The sequence below is a fragment of the Kogia breviceps genome, chromosome 8 (assembly GCF_026419965.1).
Source record: "Kogia breviceps isolate mKogBre1 chromosome 8, mKogBre1 haplotype 1, whole genome shotgun sequence".
NCBI classification, from domain to species: Eukaryota; Metazoa; Chordata; class Mammalia; order Artiodactyla; family Physeteridae; genus Kogia; species Kogia breviceps.
The window spans coordinates 3,654,050-3,674,571 of NC_081317.1; the positions used below are offsets into that span (position 1 = coordinate 3,654,050).

At 47.0% G+C, this 20,522-nt stretch overlaps 1 protein-coding gene across 6 annotated transcripts in view; it reads left to right on the forward strand.

The window, feature by feature from the left end:
* Positions 1-19,679, forward strand: part of TSC1 (TSC complex subunit 1) — a 45,242-nt gene extending 25,563 nt beyond the window's left edge. For all 6 annotated transcript variants that reach the window (XM_059071430.2, XM_067040401.1, XM_067040400.1 and 3 more), the window contains 15 exons: positions 4,260-4,435; positions 5,052-5,167; positions 5,506-5,617; positions 5,929-6,047; positions 7,792-7,861; positions 8,287-8,391; positions 8,679-9,237; positions 10,579-10,622; positions 11,324-11,490; positions 12,264-12,446; positions 13,345-13,455; positions 14,754-14,876; positions 17,748-17,935; positions 18,017-18,178; positions 18,589-19,679. In XM_059071430.2, the coding sequence (XP_058927413.1) occupies positions 4,260-4,435; positions 5,052-5,167; positions 5,506-5,617; positions 5,929-6,047; positions 7,792-7,861; positions 8,287-8,391; positions 8,679-9,237; positions 10,579-10,622; positions 11,324-11,490; positions 12,264-12,446; positions 13,345-13,455; positions 14,754-14,876; positions 17,748-17,935; positions 18,017-18,178; positions 18,589-19,114 (2,761 nt within the window). In that variant the 3' untranslated portion in view covers positions 19,115-19,679. The remainder of the gene's footprint in view (positions 1-4,259; positions 4,436-5,051; positions 5,168-5,505; positions 5,618-5,928; positions 6,048-7,791; positions 7,862-8,286; positions 8,392-8,678; positions 9,238-10,578; positions 10,623-11,323; positions 11,491-12,263; positions 12,447-13,344; positions 13,456-14,753; positions 14,877-17,747; positions 17,936-18,016; positions 18,179-18,588) is intronic.
* The last annotated feature ends 843 nt before the right edge of the window (positions 19,680-20,522 follow it).

Here is a 20,522-nt window from a genome sequence, read left to right on the forward strand (position 1 = left end):
GTAGCTTTTAGAGAAAGGATGTCATTTTCTGTGTGGGTATAGATTTCTAGATTGGGAGTCATTCTCATTCAACAATTTGAAGGCATTATTCCATTGCTGCCTTGCCTCCAATGCTGCTATTGAAATCAAAAGACATTTTGATTTCTGATCATCTGTGTTGACTGTCTTCTGTTTGTTCTTATAATATTCTGAAATTTCCTAGTGATGTCCCTTGATATGAACGTGTCCAATCTGGAAGCTCCTATCTTTAAATTCTAGGAAATTTTCTTTAATTATTTGTGCTTGATTTCTTTTCCTTGACTGTCTCTGTCTTTCTTTCTGGAACTCTTAGTATTCTGCTTGGGACTTCCTGGAGCGGTTCTCTGCTTTTCTTTGCTCTCCTCTTCTCTTCAGGAAATCTTCCTAAAGATTTCCTTGTCTTTAGCTCTTAATCTTTCCATTATAGTTTCATTTCTGCCACGTTTTCAATACCTAAGAGCTCTTTTTAGTTCTCTGAATGCTCCTTTTTTATAGTAGCCTGTTTTTATTTCATGGATGCAGTCTCTCATGTCTTTGATATGATTGATAGGTGTGGGTTTTTTGGTTTTTTTTTTTTTTTTTTGCGGTATGCGGGCCTCTCACTGTTGTGGCCTCTCCCCGTTGCGGAGCACAGGCTCCGGACGCGCAGGCTCAGCGGCCATGGCTCACGGGCCCAGCCGCTCCGCGGCATGTGGGATCTTCCCGGACCGGGGCACAAACCCGTGTCCCCTGCATCGGCAGGCAGACTCTCAACCACTGCTCCACCAGGGAAGCCCTGATAGGTGTTTTTTAAGTTTTTGTTTTTCCTACATAATCTGTTTCCTTTAAACTGCTCTTTTTTAATTCTTTTTAAAAATTTGAGGCTTTTTGCGAAGATTGGTTTATATCTGGGTGAGGAGACTAAAAAGCTTTGCTCACAGGGATGGGGCTTGTTGATGTTGAGCTTCCTTGGAGGTTGATCTGAGCATCTGTTGGAGATGCTGATGTCAGTATTGGTTTCCATTTGAGCTGGTCAGACTTTTTCAGCAAAGGGTCTTCTGATGTCTAGTCTGGCAAGGATTTGGCTACTCCTAGAGGGAAGAGGCTGCTTGGCGGGGAGAGGTTAGTGGTCTTGGCATTCAGAATGTACGTGCTCACTTAATCCTCTTGTTTGAATAGTACTCGTGCCCTCAACCATTTCTGGAGTACCTCAGTCCCGATACTCTCTGTTTAACCTCCTCAGAGAATGATCTGGATTTCTGGTGAGAAAAGTGGGAGTGTAGAGTCAGAGACAGTCTCAGGCTCTAACTGCTCCTCAGTAGATTTCACCCTGTCTTCCTGATTTTAGCTGCCCTCACCTACCTGTCACTCATCTCCAGAAGTACTGGTGTACAGAAGTACTCGACATATACAAATTCTTTAGCTTTTTAAGCATTCCTCAGTATAAATCAGATTGACTTTTAGCTTTGAAACATTGGCAGCTTAGGATTCTGCTTTCCTGGATTCACTGAGTCAGTCACCACTTGCCTATCTGCTTTCTAGTTTCAAAAACATGTGGTGCTGTTCTTTGTTTTCTCATTCTTCTCTTTCTTGTGGGTTTATATTTAAAAGGAAACAAATAAAGGAATCTTTACTCTAGGCTTGGTGGGGTTTGGGGAGAGTCTACAATTGGATGTGTATGTCCAATCTACTGTGTTAACTCGATAGCCTCCTGGATCAACTTACAGAGCCTCCTTCACCTTGGATAGATGCATCATCTGGCCTTTGAAGGAAGTTCTAACACCAAAGATAAGAGACCAATATAAAGAGAAGAAAAAGGAGCTAGAAACAATGATAATACAGAGAACAGAAGAAAACATCTACAGTAGCTACAGAGAGGAAGCATTTGTGTGTATATAAAGGTCAGGATGCCACAGAAGGGCACAGTCAGAGACTAAAGAAAGCACTGTTGAAAATGAAAAATGATAGCCAAAATAAACATTGCAATAAAAGAATTGAAAGATACAGTTGAGAATATCTCAGAAAGCAGAATCAAAGGCTAGAGATGAGTAAAATGAAAGAAGAAATTTGAAATAATCAGTCCAGGAAGTCTAGTAAAGAAGAGTCTTTAAAGGGGAGGAGAAAACTTTGGTGGGGGAAGAAATTGTGAAAGAAATAACCGAAGAAAATTTCCAATACAAGTACAAATGATACAAGAAAATACAATAGTACAAGAATTGAAGGACATGAGTTTCCAGATTGAAGGTGCTTATCTAGTTCCCAGCACAATCAATGAAAAAGAATGCTACTAAGCCTCAATATTGTGAAATTTCAGAACACCAGGGATAAATCTTTCAGAGAGAAAAAACCAGAACTATAAAGATCAGAAATCAGAATGAGGTTAGCTTCTGAAACACCTTCAAAATTGAGAGAAAAAAGGTTATCAGCTTAGAATTCTATACCCAGCCAAACTGCCTATCAAGTATGAGACATTTTTAGATATGCAAGGACTCAAATTTACCTCACATATGCCCTTCCTCAGTGAACCACTGGAGCATGTCTTTCACCGAAACGAGAGTAAAATCAAGGAAGACACAGAGTTCACGAAATGGGGGACCTGACTTAGAGTCTTGGTCAAGAGAAGTCTTGGTATAACACAATAATGCTGAGAACAACCAGTGGGAGAGGGAGGGCTCCAGCAGGGAGCTCTTTAGGAGAGGGTGAATAATCCTGGTAGACTATTTGCATTTCATTATGAACAGATTATATTAGGCATAATTTCAGAACTGCTAGAGCCACATTAGGAAGGATTAGTAATAGACACATAGGAGACTGAGGAAGAGGAACAACAACATTCGAACTCCAGGAGAAACTAGATTGAGCAGCAAAGGAAATACTGTAGTATATTCTTTGGCTCAGCCATGAGTAGTGCTTATCTAGTCATTATAATGAATTGTTCAAAATCAATTTTGAAACAACAAAACAATGATATACTATTTTGAGAGCACTGGGGAGAAGGGAAAAGGGTATATGGAAGTGACCTGAATCCTCACCTACCATAAGGACCTTAATAGTTGATGTCTTGGGACATCCCTAGTGGTGCTGTGGTTAAGAATCCACCTCCCAACACAGGGGACACAGGTTCGAGCCCTGGTCCGGAAAGATCGCACATGCTGCGGAGCGACTAAGCCCGTGCACCACAACTCCTGAGCCTGTGCTCTAGAGCCCGCGAGCCACAGCTACTGAGCCTGCGTGCCACAACTACTGAAGCCTGCGCACCTAGAGCCCATGCTCTGCAACAAGAGGAGCCACCGCAACGAGCAGCCCTTGCACCGCAATGAAGAGTAACCCCAGCTCACCGCAACTAGAGAAAGCCCGCGCACAGCAAGGAAGACCCAACGCAGCCAATGAATGAATGAATTAATTAATTTAAAAAAATAGTTGATGTCTAAAAATTCAGACATCAGGAAATTTGAAGCATAGAAATATGGAGGTAGGGTAACAATTCAGCTGGAAGCAGCTAAAATTGGAAGCTGCCCAGAAAGTTCCTTCATGCCCTTTGAGAGGTGTTCAGTCTCCTCTCTCACTCCTGGCAACTATTGATCTGCTGAAAGCATGCTTTTTCCTGGTGGTGTAATAATTTTTCTTCTGTAGAATCTACCTCTTTGGTGAGACCTTTCTTCTTTCTATTACAAGCTGTGCTGAGTGTTGTCCGTCTTGATGTATGTTTATTTCCATAGGCTAAATTCTTAGAAGTAGAACTCTGGATCACATAACGGGACTCTTCAGACAATTCTTCAGATATCCTCATGGGCTTTCTCTCAGTTTAATACTTGCTGCACTGTATTTCTGGTCTAGGGATGGATTAGAATCCTGAGGCTTTGATAGGAGACCTTAAGTCAGCCTCAGCTACCTGGTAGTTTCCAGGTCTCCCTCTTGTTTGATCACCTTTGTGCCAAAGGAGAGTTTCCCCTGGTGACTGCTCTGCATAGTTCATGTTCTGTTCTGAGGCTATGCCTGGTCTTTTGTTGATGGCATTTTTGTTTCAGATTAGTTTCTGATAACTTGATATAACTATTTTAAATAGAGAGGGTATAGGTTTGTAAAATAAATGGCTAATTCTTTATATCATAGTGCTGATTAGTACTTGGGCTGGTGTGATTCCGCCTGTTCTTTGCTAGTCATAGTTCAGTGGCTGGCATTGAGTTAGCACTCTTCAGTATTTGATGGTTTGAATAAATGGATTATAACTTGCACTTCTTGACTTTCATTGCCTTTTGCAGGTGGAAGAGATTAGAAACACATGATGTTGTCATAGAATGTGCCAAAATCTCTCTGGATCCTACAGAAGCCTCATATGAAGATGGCTATTCTGTGTCTCACCAAATCTCAGCCCGTTTTCCTCATCGTTCAGCCGATGTCACCGCCAGCTCTTATGTTGACACACAGAATAGCTATGGTAAAAAGTGACTTTGGTACTTATCTGCTTTACAACTTTGTCTCTAGAAAGCATTGTTTATTTTTGTTGACTTTTTTCCCTTTCCTAGAATAAGACTTAGGTCAGCTCCTAGGGACTGTTTCCCAAATATTTAAAATTTGAATTTGCCTCCATTTTCCCCTAAGTTTAACTTACAGTCCCATGTCCTTGATCTCCTTCTTGATAGTATGTCAACAGACTTGGGATGTGTCAACACTTAACAAAGAAAATGGATTAAAGGATTTGGCTTCTAGGTTCCAGCTCATAAAGGAATCTTAGATTTTTTCAGACACTTTTAGTGAGGCCCTCTGGGCTGTCCCATTGACACAGTTTTGAATGAACCTGGACAATTCAGAATTGGATGCATGTCAAAGTCTAGGCTTATCTATAGGTAACACCCAGCGAAGTTGTCATACAGGGTGTGCTTTTTCAAGTTATCCTAAAGCTTAACTAGACATCAAACCTTACTAAACTTTATTTCCAAAGGGTATTTAAAGAGGCTTTTACATTATCAGATGGTCTCGAGGACCGTAATTCTTTGTCAGAATAATCTGAAGCCACACGCTGACCCCCCTGTGTTCTCTCCCTTCCATTGTAGGGAGTGCTACTTCTACCCCTCACTCCACTTCTCGGCTGATGTTGTTAAACACGCCAGGGCAGCTACCTCAGACTCTGAGTTCCCTGTCGACACGGCTGTTAACTGAGCCGCCACAAGTATGGTGTCAAATAGTGTGCCTGCTTTCTTCTCTGCTTGCTGGTGAAGCTGACCATTTGGGTCAGGATTTAGCCTATGGTTGGGAAAATCTCTCACTGCTCATTTCAGGAGTTAGTTTTTAAGGATGCATGACATTTGCAAGAAAAGTTACTGTTGCCACTTGGGTTTCTCTTGGAGTCTAGACTTACAAAATGCAATGTATCTCTTGATAAGGCTTTATTAATAAGATGCCTTTTTCCAGTTGAAAGGCTAAATTTAAGATCATTGGTCATGGACTTAAACCTCGGGAGGCGTAGGTGTTCGTTCTTCATCGCTGACCTGCCTTATTAACTTCTAGGCTACTCTTTGGAGCCCATCTGTGGTTTGTGGGATGACCACTCCTCCAACTTCTCCTGGAAATGTCCCACCTGATTTGTCACACCCTTACAGTAAAGTCTTTGGTACAGCGGGTATGTATGTCTTAGGTTAGATTTGACTGGTTGGTTCGGGCCAGGCTTTTATGATAAGGAACTATCTCTTAGATCTAATAGTGAGTTTGAGAGCCATTTGTAGCAGTAAACCTGTTTTTGACAATACAAACCCCTGGAGCTTTCAGAACACATAAAGTGAACCTAAAAAAAAAAAAGACTGATCTGGATCCCCAGAAAGTTAACTCTAGCAGCTTTCTTTGCAGTAATAGTTAAGCTGAAAAAAATTTGGCAGTTTTCCTAATTGTTTTACTTCCTCAAAGTGTGTATATTCTGCTCTTGTCTCTGAGCAGGTAGAAAAGGAACTCCTCTGGGAACCCCTGCAACCTCTCCTCCTCCAGCCCCACCCTGCCATTCGGATGACTACGTGCACATTTCACTCCCGCAGGCCGTGGCCACAGCCCCCAAGAAGGTTTGCCGGGGCTCCTCTGCTGCCCTCCCCACCCGCCCCCCGCCCAAGCACAGTGACTTGCTTCCAGCCTCACTTTGTGAAACCTGTTATGCCAGATAGAAGTTTGACCTAAAATGTAATGGGTTTGAATCAGATCAATTCAAAATAGACTAATCAGCAGCTCTCAGAGTGTGATCTGCTGACTGCAGGGGTCTCAAAATGCTTTAAGGGCATCTGCCGGGTCAGAACTACTTTCATAGTAATACTAAGTGGTTATTCGCCCTTTTTACCGCATTGGCACTTACCCTCATGGCACAGGGACAGTGGTGGTAACAGGGCTGTGGCCCCTCCGTGTAAGTCACGCTCTCCTAGCAGGCATTGCGCTCTTCCTCCTCGATGCGTTCTTTCGGTTTAACAGAAGAAAAGAAACCACAACAAAGCGAACCTTGAGTATTCCACAGAAAGAATGCATATGTTTAATATTGTTTGTGATGAAGTAGGAAATAGACGTAAAGCACCTTGAGTGCTTACCGGTGTGTGGTGGCCACCACAAGCACTTGTGCCATCCTTGAGTTAAGAGCTGAACTAGTTGCTTTTTTTTCATGGAGCAGCAGTTTTACTTGAAAGAACAACTGGTGACAGACTATGGCCATGCATACTTGCGTGTTTGGCAGGCAGTTAGCTTCTTAGATGACAAACTGGGTCTGTCACTTCAAGATAAACAACTGACGGTATTTGTTGCCAGTGATAAAAAGGTGAAAGTAGAATATTAAAAAACTGATATCTGGCACCCAGAGCTTAATAGTTTCCCCAAGTCTTTTATGATGAGATTGAAAAGTCTTGGGAAGCTTGGTTAATAATTTGAGTTCTTGATATTGTATAATGAAATGTTGCCACACTTAGAAGATCTGCATAACTTGGTGACCCAGTATTCTACATACCCAGTGTACATGTTATAGAATCACACGTAGGTAAAAGACGCATTTGGGGGACAAGGCAGACCAGTGGATCTTGACACAGTGTGAAGAGTGAATTGCCCTGGTTGCAGATTCTGCACTGTAACTAACCGTGAAGAAATACCCCTTGTCAAGTTTTAGTGTAGTATCAAAGACCGCTATCCACAGTTATCTAAACAGTCTGTTTACTTTGTATAACTACTTACCTGTGGGCGCTAGAGTTTTCTTCATACACGTGAGCCAGAATAGCCTATAGCAGCAGAGCAGAGGCAGACATAAGAACCCAGCTTTCTTCCCCTAAGCCACATGTGAAAGGGTTTGCAAAAATGTGAAACAGCTTGACGCTTCTCGCTAAACTTATTTTTATTTATCATAAAAATGTTATTTATGTTTACATGTATTGGGTCGGTTTTTTTCGGCCGCGCTGCACATCTTGTGGGATCTTAGTTCCCTGACCAGGGATTGAACCTGTGCCCTCAGCAGTGAAAGCTGGAGTCCTAACCACTGGACCTCCAGGGAATTCCTGGGTTTGTTATTTTTAAGTGAACTAATAATTTAAAAATTCTGTTTTAGTTTGTAACATGGTAACTATCAGTAGGTATAACCACATAAACAAAGTCCTTGAGATTCTCAATAATTATTAAGAATAGAAAGGCGTCCTGAGACCAAACAGTTTGAGAACCGTGGGGCTAAACTTTAAACTCCTTTATAATATGCTAAAATTTTAGGTGTTTAGGATTATTCTCTAATATTAGAGAACATGTACACAATTTTCTGCCTTGTGATATAAATGGTACCTGTCTTTTCAGGAAGAGAGAACAGATTCTGCAAGGCCCTGTCTACATAGACAACACCATCTTCCGAATGACAGAGGATTAGGTAAAATCCCTGGGTAACAGTAGACCTTGCTTGATTCTTGATGGGTTATATGTGGAAACAGGGAAATTCTGGAACACCACAAATCACTGAAGCCCAGAGATAATGATATCATATATATCTAATATATAATTAATTCTGAAAGCCAGCCTCATAACAATAGGCCCCAGAGCTTTTAAGTGCCTGTGTTTTGAGCTGGTCGAACTGTGGCTTTATCTGTTCTCTGAGATGTTAAGAACAGAGAGTCATATCTTCTGTGGGGTTATTTTTTGGTACCTTTAGTTAGATTATTGTAACATTTTGGCTTTCTGTGGTAGCTTTCTCTCTTCAGCAGAAGGAATCATAGTAGACCTATTCTGTTACAGTGGAAGCAGTTTTCACAGTGACGGGGATGGCCAGTGTGTTTCTTTGTCTTTGTTTCTCTTCAGAAGAGCTACCTGGGAGCAAAGGGTCTGTCACTCTCAGTGATCTTCCAGGGTTTTTAGGTGACCTGGCTTCTGAAGAAGATAGTATTGAAAAAGATAAAGAAGAAGGTAACATGTGTGGGATTCTGGCCTTGTGTGGGATTGCTGCGAGTTGATAAAGCCCTTGTTCTGCCCTAGTACCAGGGTTTAGCGTCAACACACACAGGCTTGCTTGGTTTTTCTTCTCCTGGGGGAGGAGATGGGAGTTGTATTCTGAGTCCTGTGCCCGGTAAAGGGAGGCCCCTGTTTATCTGTCCCTCTGGGGGGCCGAGGGCAGCTTGCAACCCCACACTGCCGGGCCTCACCCAGGTTGGCCTGTTGACTGTGCTGTCTCTTCTCTCCCTCCCTGCTCGCAGCGGCAATATCTAAAGAACTCTCTGAGATCACAACAGCCGACGCCGAGCCCCTAGCTCCTCGCGGAGGCTTTGACTCTCCCTTCTACCGGGACAGTCTCCCGGGCTGCCCGCGGAAGACCCACTCAGCCGTCTCCAGTGCCCAGGGCACCGGTGCGAACCCTGAGCCTCTGAACTCCGCCCTGGACAGGCTGGGGCCTGACACCCCAAAGCAAGCCTTTACCCCCATAGACCTGCCCTGCGGAGGCGCCGAGGAGAGCCCTGCCGGGGACAGAGAGCGCCAGGCCTCTCTGGAGAGCAGCATCCTCACTCCCAGCCCTTTTAAAATTCCACCTCCGAGGGGAGTGGGGTTTGGCGGTGGGCAGCCTCCCCCATACGATCATCTTTTTGAGGTGGCACTGCCAAAGACTGCCCGTCATTTTGTCAGCAAGAAGACGGAGGGACTGCTAAAGAAAGCAAAAGGGAACACAGAGGAGGACTGCACGCCCTCGGCCTCCCCCATGGAAGTGCTGGACAGACTGATACAGCAAGGGGCAGACGCGCACAGCAAGGAACTCAACAGGTGAGGCGCGGCAGCGCTGTTCTCTTTTTCTTTTTTTTGTTTTTTTTGTTTGTTTGTTTTGGTTTTTATTGTTTTTTTTTTTTTTTTTTGCGGTACGCGGGCCTCTCACCGCTGTGGCCTCTCCCGTTGCGGGGCACAGGCTCCGGACGCGCAGGCTCAGTGGCCATGGCTCACGGGCCCAGCCGCTGCGCGGCATGTGGGATCTTCCTGGACCGGGGCACGAACCCGTGTCCCCTGCATCGGCAGGCGGACCCTCAACCACTGCGCCACTAGGGAAGCCCTGTTCTCTTTTTCTTTAAACGTTCCGTTTGATTATAAACTACAAGAAGCCGGTGGTTGGAAACAGGAATTACTCTTGTGCTCACCAGAGGCAGCTGGTTCTCTGTTTAGTCAGGCGTCCTTCTAGCCTGCTGCCTTTCATGTACACGAATGTGTGTATCCTCACACAGGCGCGTTAAACTCAGGTAATTCCTTAGGTTACAGGCCATTTAAAAATGAGTCTTTTATATTTGGGCTGTTCTGTGCCACTGTGCTGTGAGGAAGCTCAAATGCTTTCATCTTTGCTCTCTGAAAATTTAAGGATGAGGTTATGGTGTTCAAATATTATAGAAATAGTGGTCACAAAGTCTCCTTCTCCAGCTGCAGATTTGTTGTTGTTCTGTTTTGGTAACATAGTCCATTAGGTGGAAGATAAAAACCGTCAGCATTTCAATGCAAGTTCATGGTGGCCTGCCCCTGCTCACATGGGTTAAGAACCTGTCAGCACTGTTTTCACCCTTTCTTTATTACACTTTTATAGGTGATCTAGAGAAAGAGTAAGGGAATCACTAGTCCACAGTGATGCCATTTCTAAACAGGCTCTTAGGGAATGCTAGTTTTAATTTTTCTTCCGTAGAATAACCTAAGGTGGAATTTGACAGATTACTGTAATGTTTTAAGATCTCTTTTTGGTTGAAGTTTAGTGCAGTAGACTCAGGTAAATTACCTGCTTTTTCCTTAACCTTGGGCAACAGTAGCTTCTCAACAGAGAGGGTTGAAAACAGCTCTCAGTGTGTTTGATCACTCAGTTGCCTTGGAGAGCTGACCAAAATTCAGAGGCTACAGTATGAGCTCTGGGTTAGGGCCTTTCCACTCTGGAAACTTGGTCGTGCTTAATGGGGGCCCCTTCCATCTGCTATAAGGCCCCTCCTCTTACCCCAGATGGGCTTTGTGTTTGAAACTTTTTCATGCCTGTGCACTTGTGACCACAAGGAAGTGATCTAATGTTGCTGCAATGAAAAGTCCAGTTAAGTTTTTCGAGGTAAGGTCTGTAACTTTGTCACTCAAAAACTTTTCTCCTAGGTTGTCTTTACCCAGCAAGTCTGTCGACTGGACCCACTTCGGAGGTAAAGTTGTTACTTTAGCTCCAAATCCAGCCCATAGAGATCCTGCTTGCTTGTTGCCTTTTCTGTCCTTGAAGGAGGTGCCCTGTAGGAAACATCTCCCCTTCCCTACTGCTCCAGCCCGGTTATCTGCCTGGGTACAGAGTCTCTCACGTGTTGCAAAGTCAGCATTTCCTATTTTTGAAAAGTGGCAAGTACCACGTGCTTGAGAGGAGAAGTGCAAAGAGGCAGGCCCCATGCCAGCCTTCTCTAGAAAAGATCCAAGTGCGGTGAGTGGTTCTGGGACAGTTCTTAAGCGAGAGCCTGCCAGGGAGCAAGGGTTGGAGCCATGCATACATGGATAGATACAGAGATACATACAGAGATAGATACATACATAGATACATGGATACAGATACAGAGATACAGAGATAGATAGACAGGTAGCAGATTTGTGGGGAAAAACACTTGGAGCTCTCAAAGAGCCATCTTACATTGTACCCCTGTGCGTTCCTTTAAAAGGGAGATGGGTGGTAGGTACTGCCCCGCCCCCTTCCCCGGTGAGTGACCATGGCTGGAAACCAGGTGGTCATTTGCAAAGTGAGTGACTTTGTTTCTTCAAGAAGAATCGTGTTTCTTAAGCTGACAAACCACTGGCCAAGCTGGGCTTGACTGAACGCCATGTAAAAGGCATCTCTGCCACCCTCCCTCTGCTTTACAATCAGGCTCTGCTCCCTCAGACGAGACCCGCTCCCTCCGTAACCAGTTGCTTTTGCTGCACAACCAGTTACTGTACGAGCGTTTTCAGAGGCAGCAGCACGCGCTCCGCAACCGGCGGCTCCTGCGCAAGGTGATCCGGGCCGCTGCTCTGGAGGAGCGCAACGCTGCCATGGTGAGCACCCCGGGGCCCGGGTGGGGGTCGAGGCCCGCTGCTGCGGCCCGGGGCAGGCCGCTTCCTCTCTGAGGTTAGTACTGGATGGCCACGCCCCTGAACTCCCTTGCAGCTCTTCCAGCCCACGGGGACAAGGGAGTTTTTGGTGTCTGTTGGTCTGTAATTGGCTATGATGGTAACAGAGGCAAAAGGTGATTTTGCTTCTCCAAATGTGAAACCAGCTCTCCTGAGGCAGTTTTATGGCGGGAACTTGGAGGGCAGTTAAGCCAGTCAGACCTGGAGAGTGACCTTGGCTCTAACACTCATTACCTTAAGGAGAGTCATTTAGCCTCTGGAGGCCTCTGTTATCCATTCTGTAAAATGACAATAATAATAGCAGCATCGACTTTCTAACTGCGGTGGTTAAAAAAACCGTGTCAGTAAGCATTTGCCCATTGCTCGTGCAAGGTAAGCTTTCAGTCAGTGTTCGTCACTTTAGTGACCTTGGCCAGTACCAGCACTTACTTCAGTGCTGGTGCTTAGGACTTTTGAAAGTATCAGGAGCAAGTTGATCGCTGAGAAAAGTCCTTTAAGCAACTTTTGATCCATTTGCTAACGTGGAATTTGGAAACCCTTGACCAAAAGCCAAGTTAGACAGCAGTGAGCTGTCAGATTCTGGGCCTGTGGCTAGCTCGTGCCTGTTCAGATGAAGTGTCTGCAGCATGCGTTGAACTTGAGGGTCACTGCCCATGCTGGAAGGCAGCTAAAATGATGGCCTCTTTGGTTTCTGCTAGAAAGACCAGTTGAAGTTACAAGAGAAAGACATCCAGATATGGAAGGTTAGTCTGCAGAAAGAACAAGCCAGATACAGTCAGCTTCAGGAGCAGCGAGACACGGTGGTCACCCAGCTCCACAGCCAGATCAGACAGCTTCAGCATGACCGGGAGGAGTTCTACAACCAGAGCCAGGAGTTACAGGTACAAACTGCAGTGCCCAGCAGAGGCTGCCAGGAAAGGGCGGGAAAGCACCCGATTCATCTCTGAAATCGTGGCAGGTAGATTTCACGTCAGGTACATTTTCTTTAGGGCAGAGGGTCCCCAGCTTTCTGGGTTCACGGTTCTGTTAGCATTTCAGTAATTTTTTCCTGGTACTCCACAGCCAAAAGAAACATCTAACAGTTCTGCCTAGTAAGTAGATCCAGACAACTTAGGATTTAGGTCCCAACGACTTAGTAGCTGTTACAAAATAATACACTTACTTTTTTTTTCGATTTTCAGTCTCATTTTTGAGTGACCGTGGTCACTTACAAACGCGGTGTGCGTACCTGTTGGGCACTGCCGAGTCTCAGACCTTGGAATCAGATGAGACACGGACGTCCTCAATTCCTGTTTCACGTTGGTTTTCTCATGGTGATGTTTATCACAGCAACCACCTACAAGCCCAGCTTCGCAAACACAATACGTGTTCCACAGGCACGTAGAACACCTGATAACTGAAACGCCGAGCTCCCTCTAGCTTGTAGTTCACATCATGACCAGTAGATGTCGCTGTGTTTCCCTCGAAATTTAAAACTAGCCCCACAGCGCCTCAGTGAGCCTGCTGTGTAACCCTAGGGCTCTTTGGTGCACGGTTTGGGAACTGCAGATTTAAGGGGTTTTTTGTTTTTTGTTTTTCCTTTTGATAATCAGTCAGAAACTCAGAAATTAACTATAACTTACTTTTTAAAACTAAGAAGTTAGTTTTAAGCCCGATGGCCCAAGAATAGTAGAGCAACAGAGGCACGAGGCTTTCCCGGTTCTCTGGGCCGACAGCCAGGTGCGCCCGTGGCCTGACCTGCCGGCGCTCTGTAACTCCCTGGCACGTGTCCTTGGGCAGACGAAGCTGCAGGACTGCAGGAACATGATTGCGGAGCTGCGCACAGAACTGAAGAAGGCCAACAGCAAGGTGTGCCACACCGAGCTGCTGCTCAGCCAGGTGTCACAGAAGGTAAGAGGCGGGCAGGCTGGGCCGTGCTCACACCACTGCTGATGTTCTTCCTCCAGACAGCACGCGTGTCTTACTTGGGGGTCTGTGTCACGGGCTCCCAACAGGGACATCGGGCAGTGTCTGGAGACATTTTTGGTTGACGTTTTTTGTTTTGTTTTGTTTTTTATTTATCTTTGGCTGCGTTAGGTCTTCATCGCTGCACGCGGGTCCCCTTTAGCTGCAGCGAGCTGGGGCCACTCTTTGCTGCCGTGCGTGGGCTTCTCATTGCGGTGGCTTCTCTTGTGGCAGAGCATGGGCTCTAGGCATGAGGGCTTCGGTAGTTGTGGCACGCGGGCTCAGTAGTTGTGGCTCACGGGCTCAGTAGTTGTGGCTCATGGGCTTAGCTGCTCTGTGGCATGTGGGATCTTCCTGGACCAGGGCTCAAACCCATGTTCCCTTCATTGGCCGGCGGATCCTTAACTGCTATACCACCTCTGGTTGACGTTTTTTTTTTTTTTTTTTTTGCGGTACGCGGGCCTCTCACTGTTGTGGCCTCTCCCGTTGCGGAGCACAGGCTCCGGACGCGCAGGCCCAGCGGCCATGGCTCACGGGCCCCGCCACTCTGCGGCATGTGGGATTTTCCCGGACCGGGGCACGAACCCGTGTCCCCTGCCTCGGCAGGCGGACTCTCAACCACTGCGCCACCAGGGAAGCCCTGGTTGACGTTTTTGATGCTACTGACATCGAGTGGGCAGGGGCCGAGGTGCTCTTAAACATCAGACAGTGCATGGACGGCCCTGCAGCAGGGAACTATCTAGCCTGAGCCCTGGTCTGTGTGTATCCCGGGAACTTGTTCTTAATACTTCGTTTACATAAACGTGAAGAGTTTGTTCAGGCTTTTGAGCTATGATCTTTCCCTCTTTGGAAGTCGTTGCACTCGTATGTAAAATCACTTATTCAAGAACCTGTGGGTTTACCCCAGGGCTTTATCCCCCTGGACCTAACGTCCCTGCCGTGGTGGTTGCGTACATACCCATCTCCTCGAGGTGCCCTGTGGGTGGCCAGTTTTGGTGTGGAGCATTTGCGCCTCTTCCCCTTTGCATAGGGACAATTTTGAAGTACGTTTCTGTCCAATTTTGTTGCCCTTGTATGCCTTCCTCCCCACCAGCCGTTGTGGTGTGGCCTTTGAAACCGTGGGGGTTGTTTACACTGACTCAGCCCTGAAATAGTGTGCTCCTAGCTGGTTCCCTGTTTAACGTCCATTTGCTAGCTTTGTGTCGTCAGATCTTTCACTTTGCTTGTCTCTGTGTTTTTGTTAGCTCTCAAATAGTGAGTCGGTCCAGCAGCAGATGGAGTTCTTGAACAGGCAGCTGTTGGTTCTTGGGGAAGTCAACGAGCTGTATCTGGAACAACTGCAGAACAAGCATTCAGACACCACAAAGGTATGTGGGCTTGGGGAGCCAGACCCTACCTGGGACGCCGTTAGGACCCAGGCAATATGTCTATGGCACAGCACAGAGAATGGCTTATGAACTGTTTCCTGAAAGATGGCGTGGCAGACCTAGTGTCATTTCCACCTCTCCCTGGTCTGGCAACACAGGCACTTTTCAGCTATCACACAAACTTGTTTTCCTTAGTTAGGTTGCTTTGAAATTAAATCAGTTATATGTGAAAGCACATAACGGTAATTGGTACAGACTAGGTGATAAAAGTGTTTTTCTTCTTCTTTTTTTTTTTTTTTTTTTGCCACACCGCGCGGCATGCGGGATCTTAGTTCCCTGTCCAGGAATCAGACCTGTGCCCCCTGCAGTGGAAGCGTGGAGTCTTAACCACTGGACCACCAGGGAAGTCCCAGAAGTGTTTTCCTTCTCTTACCCATGCCCCCTTCTTTAAAGAGAGAGAGACAGGCTAACAGATAAAGAAAAAGGATGGGGAGCCAATTCTGTTTAGCATGTAATAACTCTCAGGGCTGTGGGTTTATACTGCTATAAATATTTTTTTTTTCTTCGTAATGTTGAGTTTAATTTCAGCAGATGGTGGTTCAGTCCTGGCAACAAGGCCAGCATCGGGATGATCTTACGTTAATTAGTGCCTTACCAGTGGTGTCGAGGCAGAAGTTTTATGTCACTTTATAAATAGCCTCGGGTAATGCTGGTGAATGAGTTGGGAATGGAATTTTAAGAATAAATGCTTAGATGCTTCCTGTCACTAACTTCTTCATCACACACAGGCTTTCTTTTTAGGATTTCTTGGGCTTGTGCTTTGTAAAGCTTTGTTTTCTTTTTCCTTGGCCAAATGTAGGGAGTAGTCTTAGAATCAGAGAGATGGAATTTTCATAATAGTTATTCTTATTTCTCAGCTTCTCTCAGCTCTCAGATTCAGACTCCCTTTAGAAGGATGTTAAATGTGGAACTTTCTCTAGAAACCAGCTCTCACTTATTTTGGAAGTATAATGGCCTCAGAAAAAGAAAGAAGGGAAAAGAGACCTGAGGGACTAGAGAACCTCTGAAAAAGCTTACTTAAACACACTCCTAACTCTCCGAAGAGAAATGTGGATGGGTGCCACGGTGCTGTCTTTTGGTTGGAACACTTACGCCCTTGGGACCTCAAGCGAGCCACCTGACCTCTTTGGGCCTGGCTTCACAGTTCATAAGATGCGCATGGTGATACTGACCTGGCACCCTTCAGCTGTAAGCAGCAACAAAAAAAGACTTCACTGGCTTAACCGTAAAGAGTTTCACTATATCTCTTGACAAGAAGTCCCGGGGCAGGTGAGTTCCAGGTTGCTCAAGTCAGCAGCTGAGGGACAGCAGCAAGGAGGCTGGTTCTTTCCCCTCTTCTGCACCACCCGACCTATCCTCTCAACCTTGTCTTTGGGCTCTCTGTGCTCCTGGTTGCAAAGTGTGTGCCACAGCTAACACTGCCACAGGTAGATGTCATGATGTCCCCTGGAGGAGGAGAGCACTGCCTCCTGCAGGTCTCTCTCATCAAGGAAACCTTTCCCAGGAACTCTCCACCAGACCTCCCACCCTTGTTATTGGCCACGATTATGTCATGTGTCCATCCCTAGCCAGCCATGGCTTTGAACCTGTTTTTGGACCTGGAGCTGGGCTTCCTCTTGTTTAGTCAAGTAGAGGACGAGAAATGGGTATCTGAGCATCAGGTGGGGGATGGCTGGTAGGTACTGGCTGTAGCCCCTCTTACACGGCTGTGAGAGTTAGTGATAGTGCATAGATGTTCCTAGTTCAATACTTTGCTTGATTCTCCATAAATGCTTAACTGTCATTTCTGACAAAAGTTCAGTTTGTTCACCTAACCTGTGCCGAAGTCTGGAGCCATTAGGCATAGCTGGAACGGCCGCATTATCTGGTCCCAGTCCCGAGCTTAGCTGGATCCCGTTTTGACCAAGGAAGCATTGGGCTTGCTTGTCATCTTCGAGGTGGGGTGCCTTCAGGGAAGCTCATCTCCTTGCTCCTTATGGCTTATTATCTTTTTAAAAAGACAAATGTATGGTAATTTTCAGTTTATGTGTATTTTACCACAATAAGAAAAAGCCACACAACACAAGCGTAGCATAAACTTGTTAGAAAAGCACCTTCCCGCCTCTCTTCTGAGCGTGGCGCACTTGCTGCTTCCGCCGGCCAGCGGGCAGCTTGGCTGCCTGGCACGAGGGACAAGCCTGGTCAGGGTACCGGGTCTGCGGGGGGTCATTCCTGCTGCGTCTCTGGCTTTGTCTCAGTTGGTATTAGGGGAGGGAGAAGAGTAGAAAAGAAAACAAACGACCCGCACCTCCACCGCGCCGGCCCCCGCCTCCGCCGCGCCGAACCGCACCGCCACTGCGTTGAAATCATCACTGAACATTGGCGTGTTTGCAGAATGTGTGTGTTAACATGGTTGATCGCACTATTCACGTGGCTTTATAATCTGCTTTTTTATCTTTGACTCTGATACACGTAATTTTTAAAAAGTCATTAAATAGAAGATGTACTTTAATTTGTTTTCTTGATGTTAGACTTCTAGTTTCTAGATTTTTGCTCTTCTGAATATGCTGTGCTGATTATTTTTGTGCCCAAAATGTCTATTCATGTTTCAGATGATTTCCTAAGGGATAGATCTCAGGGAAGGATTAGTGGGCACTTACTGCCAGCCTACTTTCCAGAAAGTTGTACTAGTTTCTATTTCCACTAGCAATATACTGATAAAGTACCTTCTCAGTGTTTGTTACATTGATTTTTCAAAGTGGATATGGCATGTTCGTTTTCTAAAAGTGCTAACTCCAATTCCTTTTTTTGTTTGTTTTGTTTCGTTTTCAGGAAGTAGAAATGATGAAAACTGCGTATCGGAAAGAACTAGAAAAAAACAGAAGCCATGTTCTCCAGCAGAATCAGAGGCTGGATACTGCTCAAAAACGGATTTTGGAACTGGAATCTCATCTAGCCAAGAAAGACCACCTTCTTTTGGAACAGAAAAAATACTTAGAGGATGTCAAACTCCAGGCAAGGTAAGTTTCAGGGGGAAAGGTTTTTGCTGTGATGTATTTAAGTAGAAGCTCCCACATTCTGGGGTGGTCTGTGTCTTTCAGAGGACAGCTGCAGGCCGCAGAGAGCAGGTATGAAGCTCAAAAGAGGATCACCCAAGTGTTTGAATTGGAGATCTTAGATTTATACGGCAGGTTGGAGAAGGATGGCCTCCTGAAAAAACTTGAAGAAGAGAAGACAGAAGCAGCCGAAGCAGCGGAAGAAAGGTAGGAGCAAAGGGTCGGCAGCCATGACCTTGTCGTGAGGCCGCCGCTGACAGAGCAGGGAGGCATCGCGCGGTGTTAGCAGCGGTCCCAGCCTGACAGGCGAGCCTGCGGCTCTCAGCTGCATCCATCAGAGTGCCCAGCCATCCTCCTGAGTTCCTTGTCCTGGGGCCCGAGGCACTTGGTAACGGTCCTGGGACGCGTTCCTATTTAAGATCGCCGTCTCTTATCCCTGGTTGTGGCTTACGTTTCTCTTCATGAGCTCTCCACACGGGAGTCCTCATCTCTTCTAGAACGTAGAGCGGCCGGCAGAGTTCAGCGGCGGTGCGAGCGCGCGTCCGGGTAATTCCATGCTTCCCAGACACGGGCACTGCAACCGCCAGCTCCCTTTCTCATCCTCGGATTTCTTACAGGCTCGACTGTTGTCGTGACGGCTGCGTGGATTCTGTGACAGGGCACAACAAGGAAGAGGCGTCCGGCCCTAACAGGGAGGCCAAGCCCCCCAGGCCCAGCGGCGCCCGGGGCGGCAGCGGAGGTAGAGGAGGCGGAGGCAGCAGCGGCAGCGGCAGTGAGCTGTCTACCCCAGAGAAACCCCCAAACCCGAGGGCGGGCCCATTGGGCAGTCGGTGGGAGGCTGCCGTGGGAGAGCCCGCTGCGGGCATCCCCGTGACTGTCGGCTCGCTTCCGAGTTCAAAAAGCTTCCTGGGCATGAAGGCTCGAGAGCTGTTCCGTAATAAGAGCGAGAGCCAGTGTGATGAGGACAGCCTGACCGGCAGTAGCCTTTCTGAGACCCTAAAGACAGAGCTGGGCAAAGACTCGGGTGTGGAAGCCAAGCCGCCCCTGAACCTAGACGGCCCGCAGCCACCTCCCCCGAAGCCAGACAGCGTGGGACAGCTCCGTATCATGGACTACAATGAGGTGCAGCACGAGCACAGCTAGGGACGGCGTCAGCCAGCGCTAACTTGTGTACCGCCGGCCCAGGGCGGGAGGCGCGAGGGCCCGTTTCAGAGCTTTCCCGTTTCCAGGCTTTGAGGGGCTAGCTCCCGCAGAGGAAATGGGATGGGGCTCCTTTGACAGTTGACTGAATGCAGAACGGTTTTTGGATGTGGCATGGAAATGCCTCTTCAGTTTCCCTTCGGCCACCCTCTCTTTCATTTACCTGGCAGCGTGTACTAACCCAAGGGCCAGGGTGCGTTCCTCACTAGCTTTATTTTCTTCCTTTTCCCCCCAAATGGTTGTGTCCTTTGAACCTGTGCAATATGAGGCCAAATGTAATCCTGGAGTCTAACCCACCACCCGCTCCCTCCCTGAAGCTCAGTTCGCTGGGCGGCTCTCCGTGAGCCCAGGTCATTGTTGGCGTCACAGGTAAGTCTGCTTTTGTCCCTTTCCAGGAGGGTGTGACGTGCAAAGCTGATCGTCTTCACATGAGAGCTTTTACATGAGATGTTGTCACTGCTTTTGGTTCTAACATCCATCATCTAAAGCCACAGATCTAGAAAAACAATGGTTTATTCTCTCTTAAGTTCTTTTGGCGGTTCTGATAAGCTTCCTAGAAAGTTCCATGTGAACAAAGGTCTGTAGTTGGAAAAGTCTGGAGCTGGCACTGTGGAGACCGCGCTCCCCTTTGGGGACGCTCTGTCCCCCGGCCCCACTACCTCTTGCTTATGTGGCGTTTGCTCGAAAGCTGGTACTGTTCTGATTACAGGCTGGGGTGTGGGTGGTCAGGCGTGCTCTCTGCAGGAGGGAGGATGGTGGCTGGAGCAACTCGCTGAAAAGGAAAGTGCTGGGGCTGAGGACCTGCCCCCGCGGGCAGGGCGGTGCTAGCTGTTTGCCTCTCTTCCCTGTCCCGTGTGCCTCCTGTTTACGTCAGCTTCTCTGGGATGCTGCAGCAGAAAGGCTCTGAAGGTCCAAAGAGTTTCTTCAAAGTTTTATGACCATCGTATCTCAGGCTGTGAGAGTTGCCTTGCTGTAGTAGATTCCAGGCCATCAGAAAGGTAACAGCTTGCTCACACCAGTGCTGACTTTCAGGGGCCTACCCTGCAGGGGGCTTGATGCTGTTCCCCTTGCACGTGTCGGTCATGGCGGAGCATGAAAGCAGAGTCCTGGAGAGGGCTGACAGAGCTGACGGCCTGGACCCAGTGGGCTACCTGCACACGCTTGGGAGAGGTGACGCAAGTCAGAACATGGGTCGTGGCAGAGAATCTGAACTCAGCAGGTGCTCCTGAAATGAATGCTAGAAGCCTAAGAATTGTTGCCTAGTTATCCAGCCGAGGCTGAGGCAGGGGGAGACTGGTAGGAAAGAGCCAGTGAACTTGGCTTTTTTCTTTCTCATCTTTCAGTTAAAAGT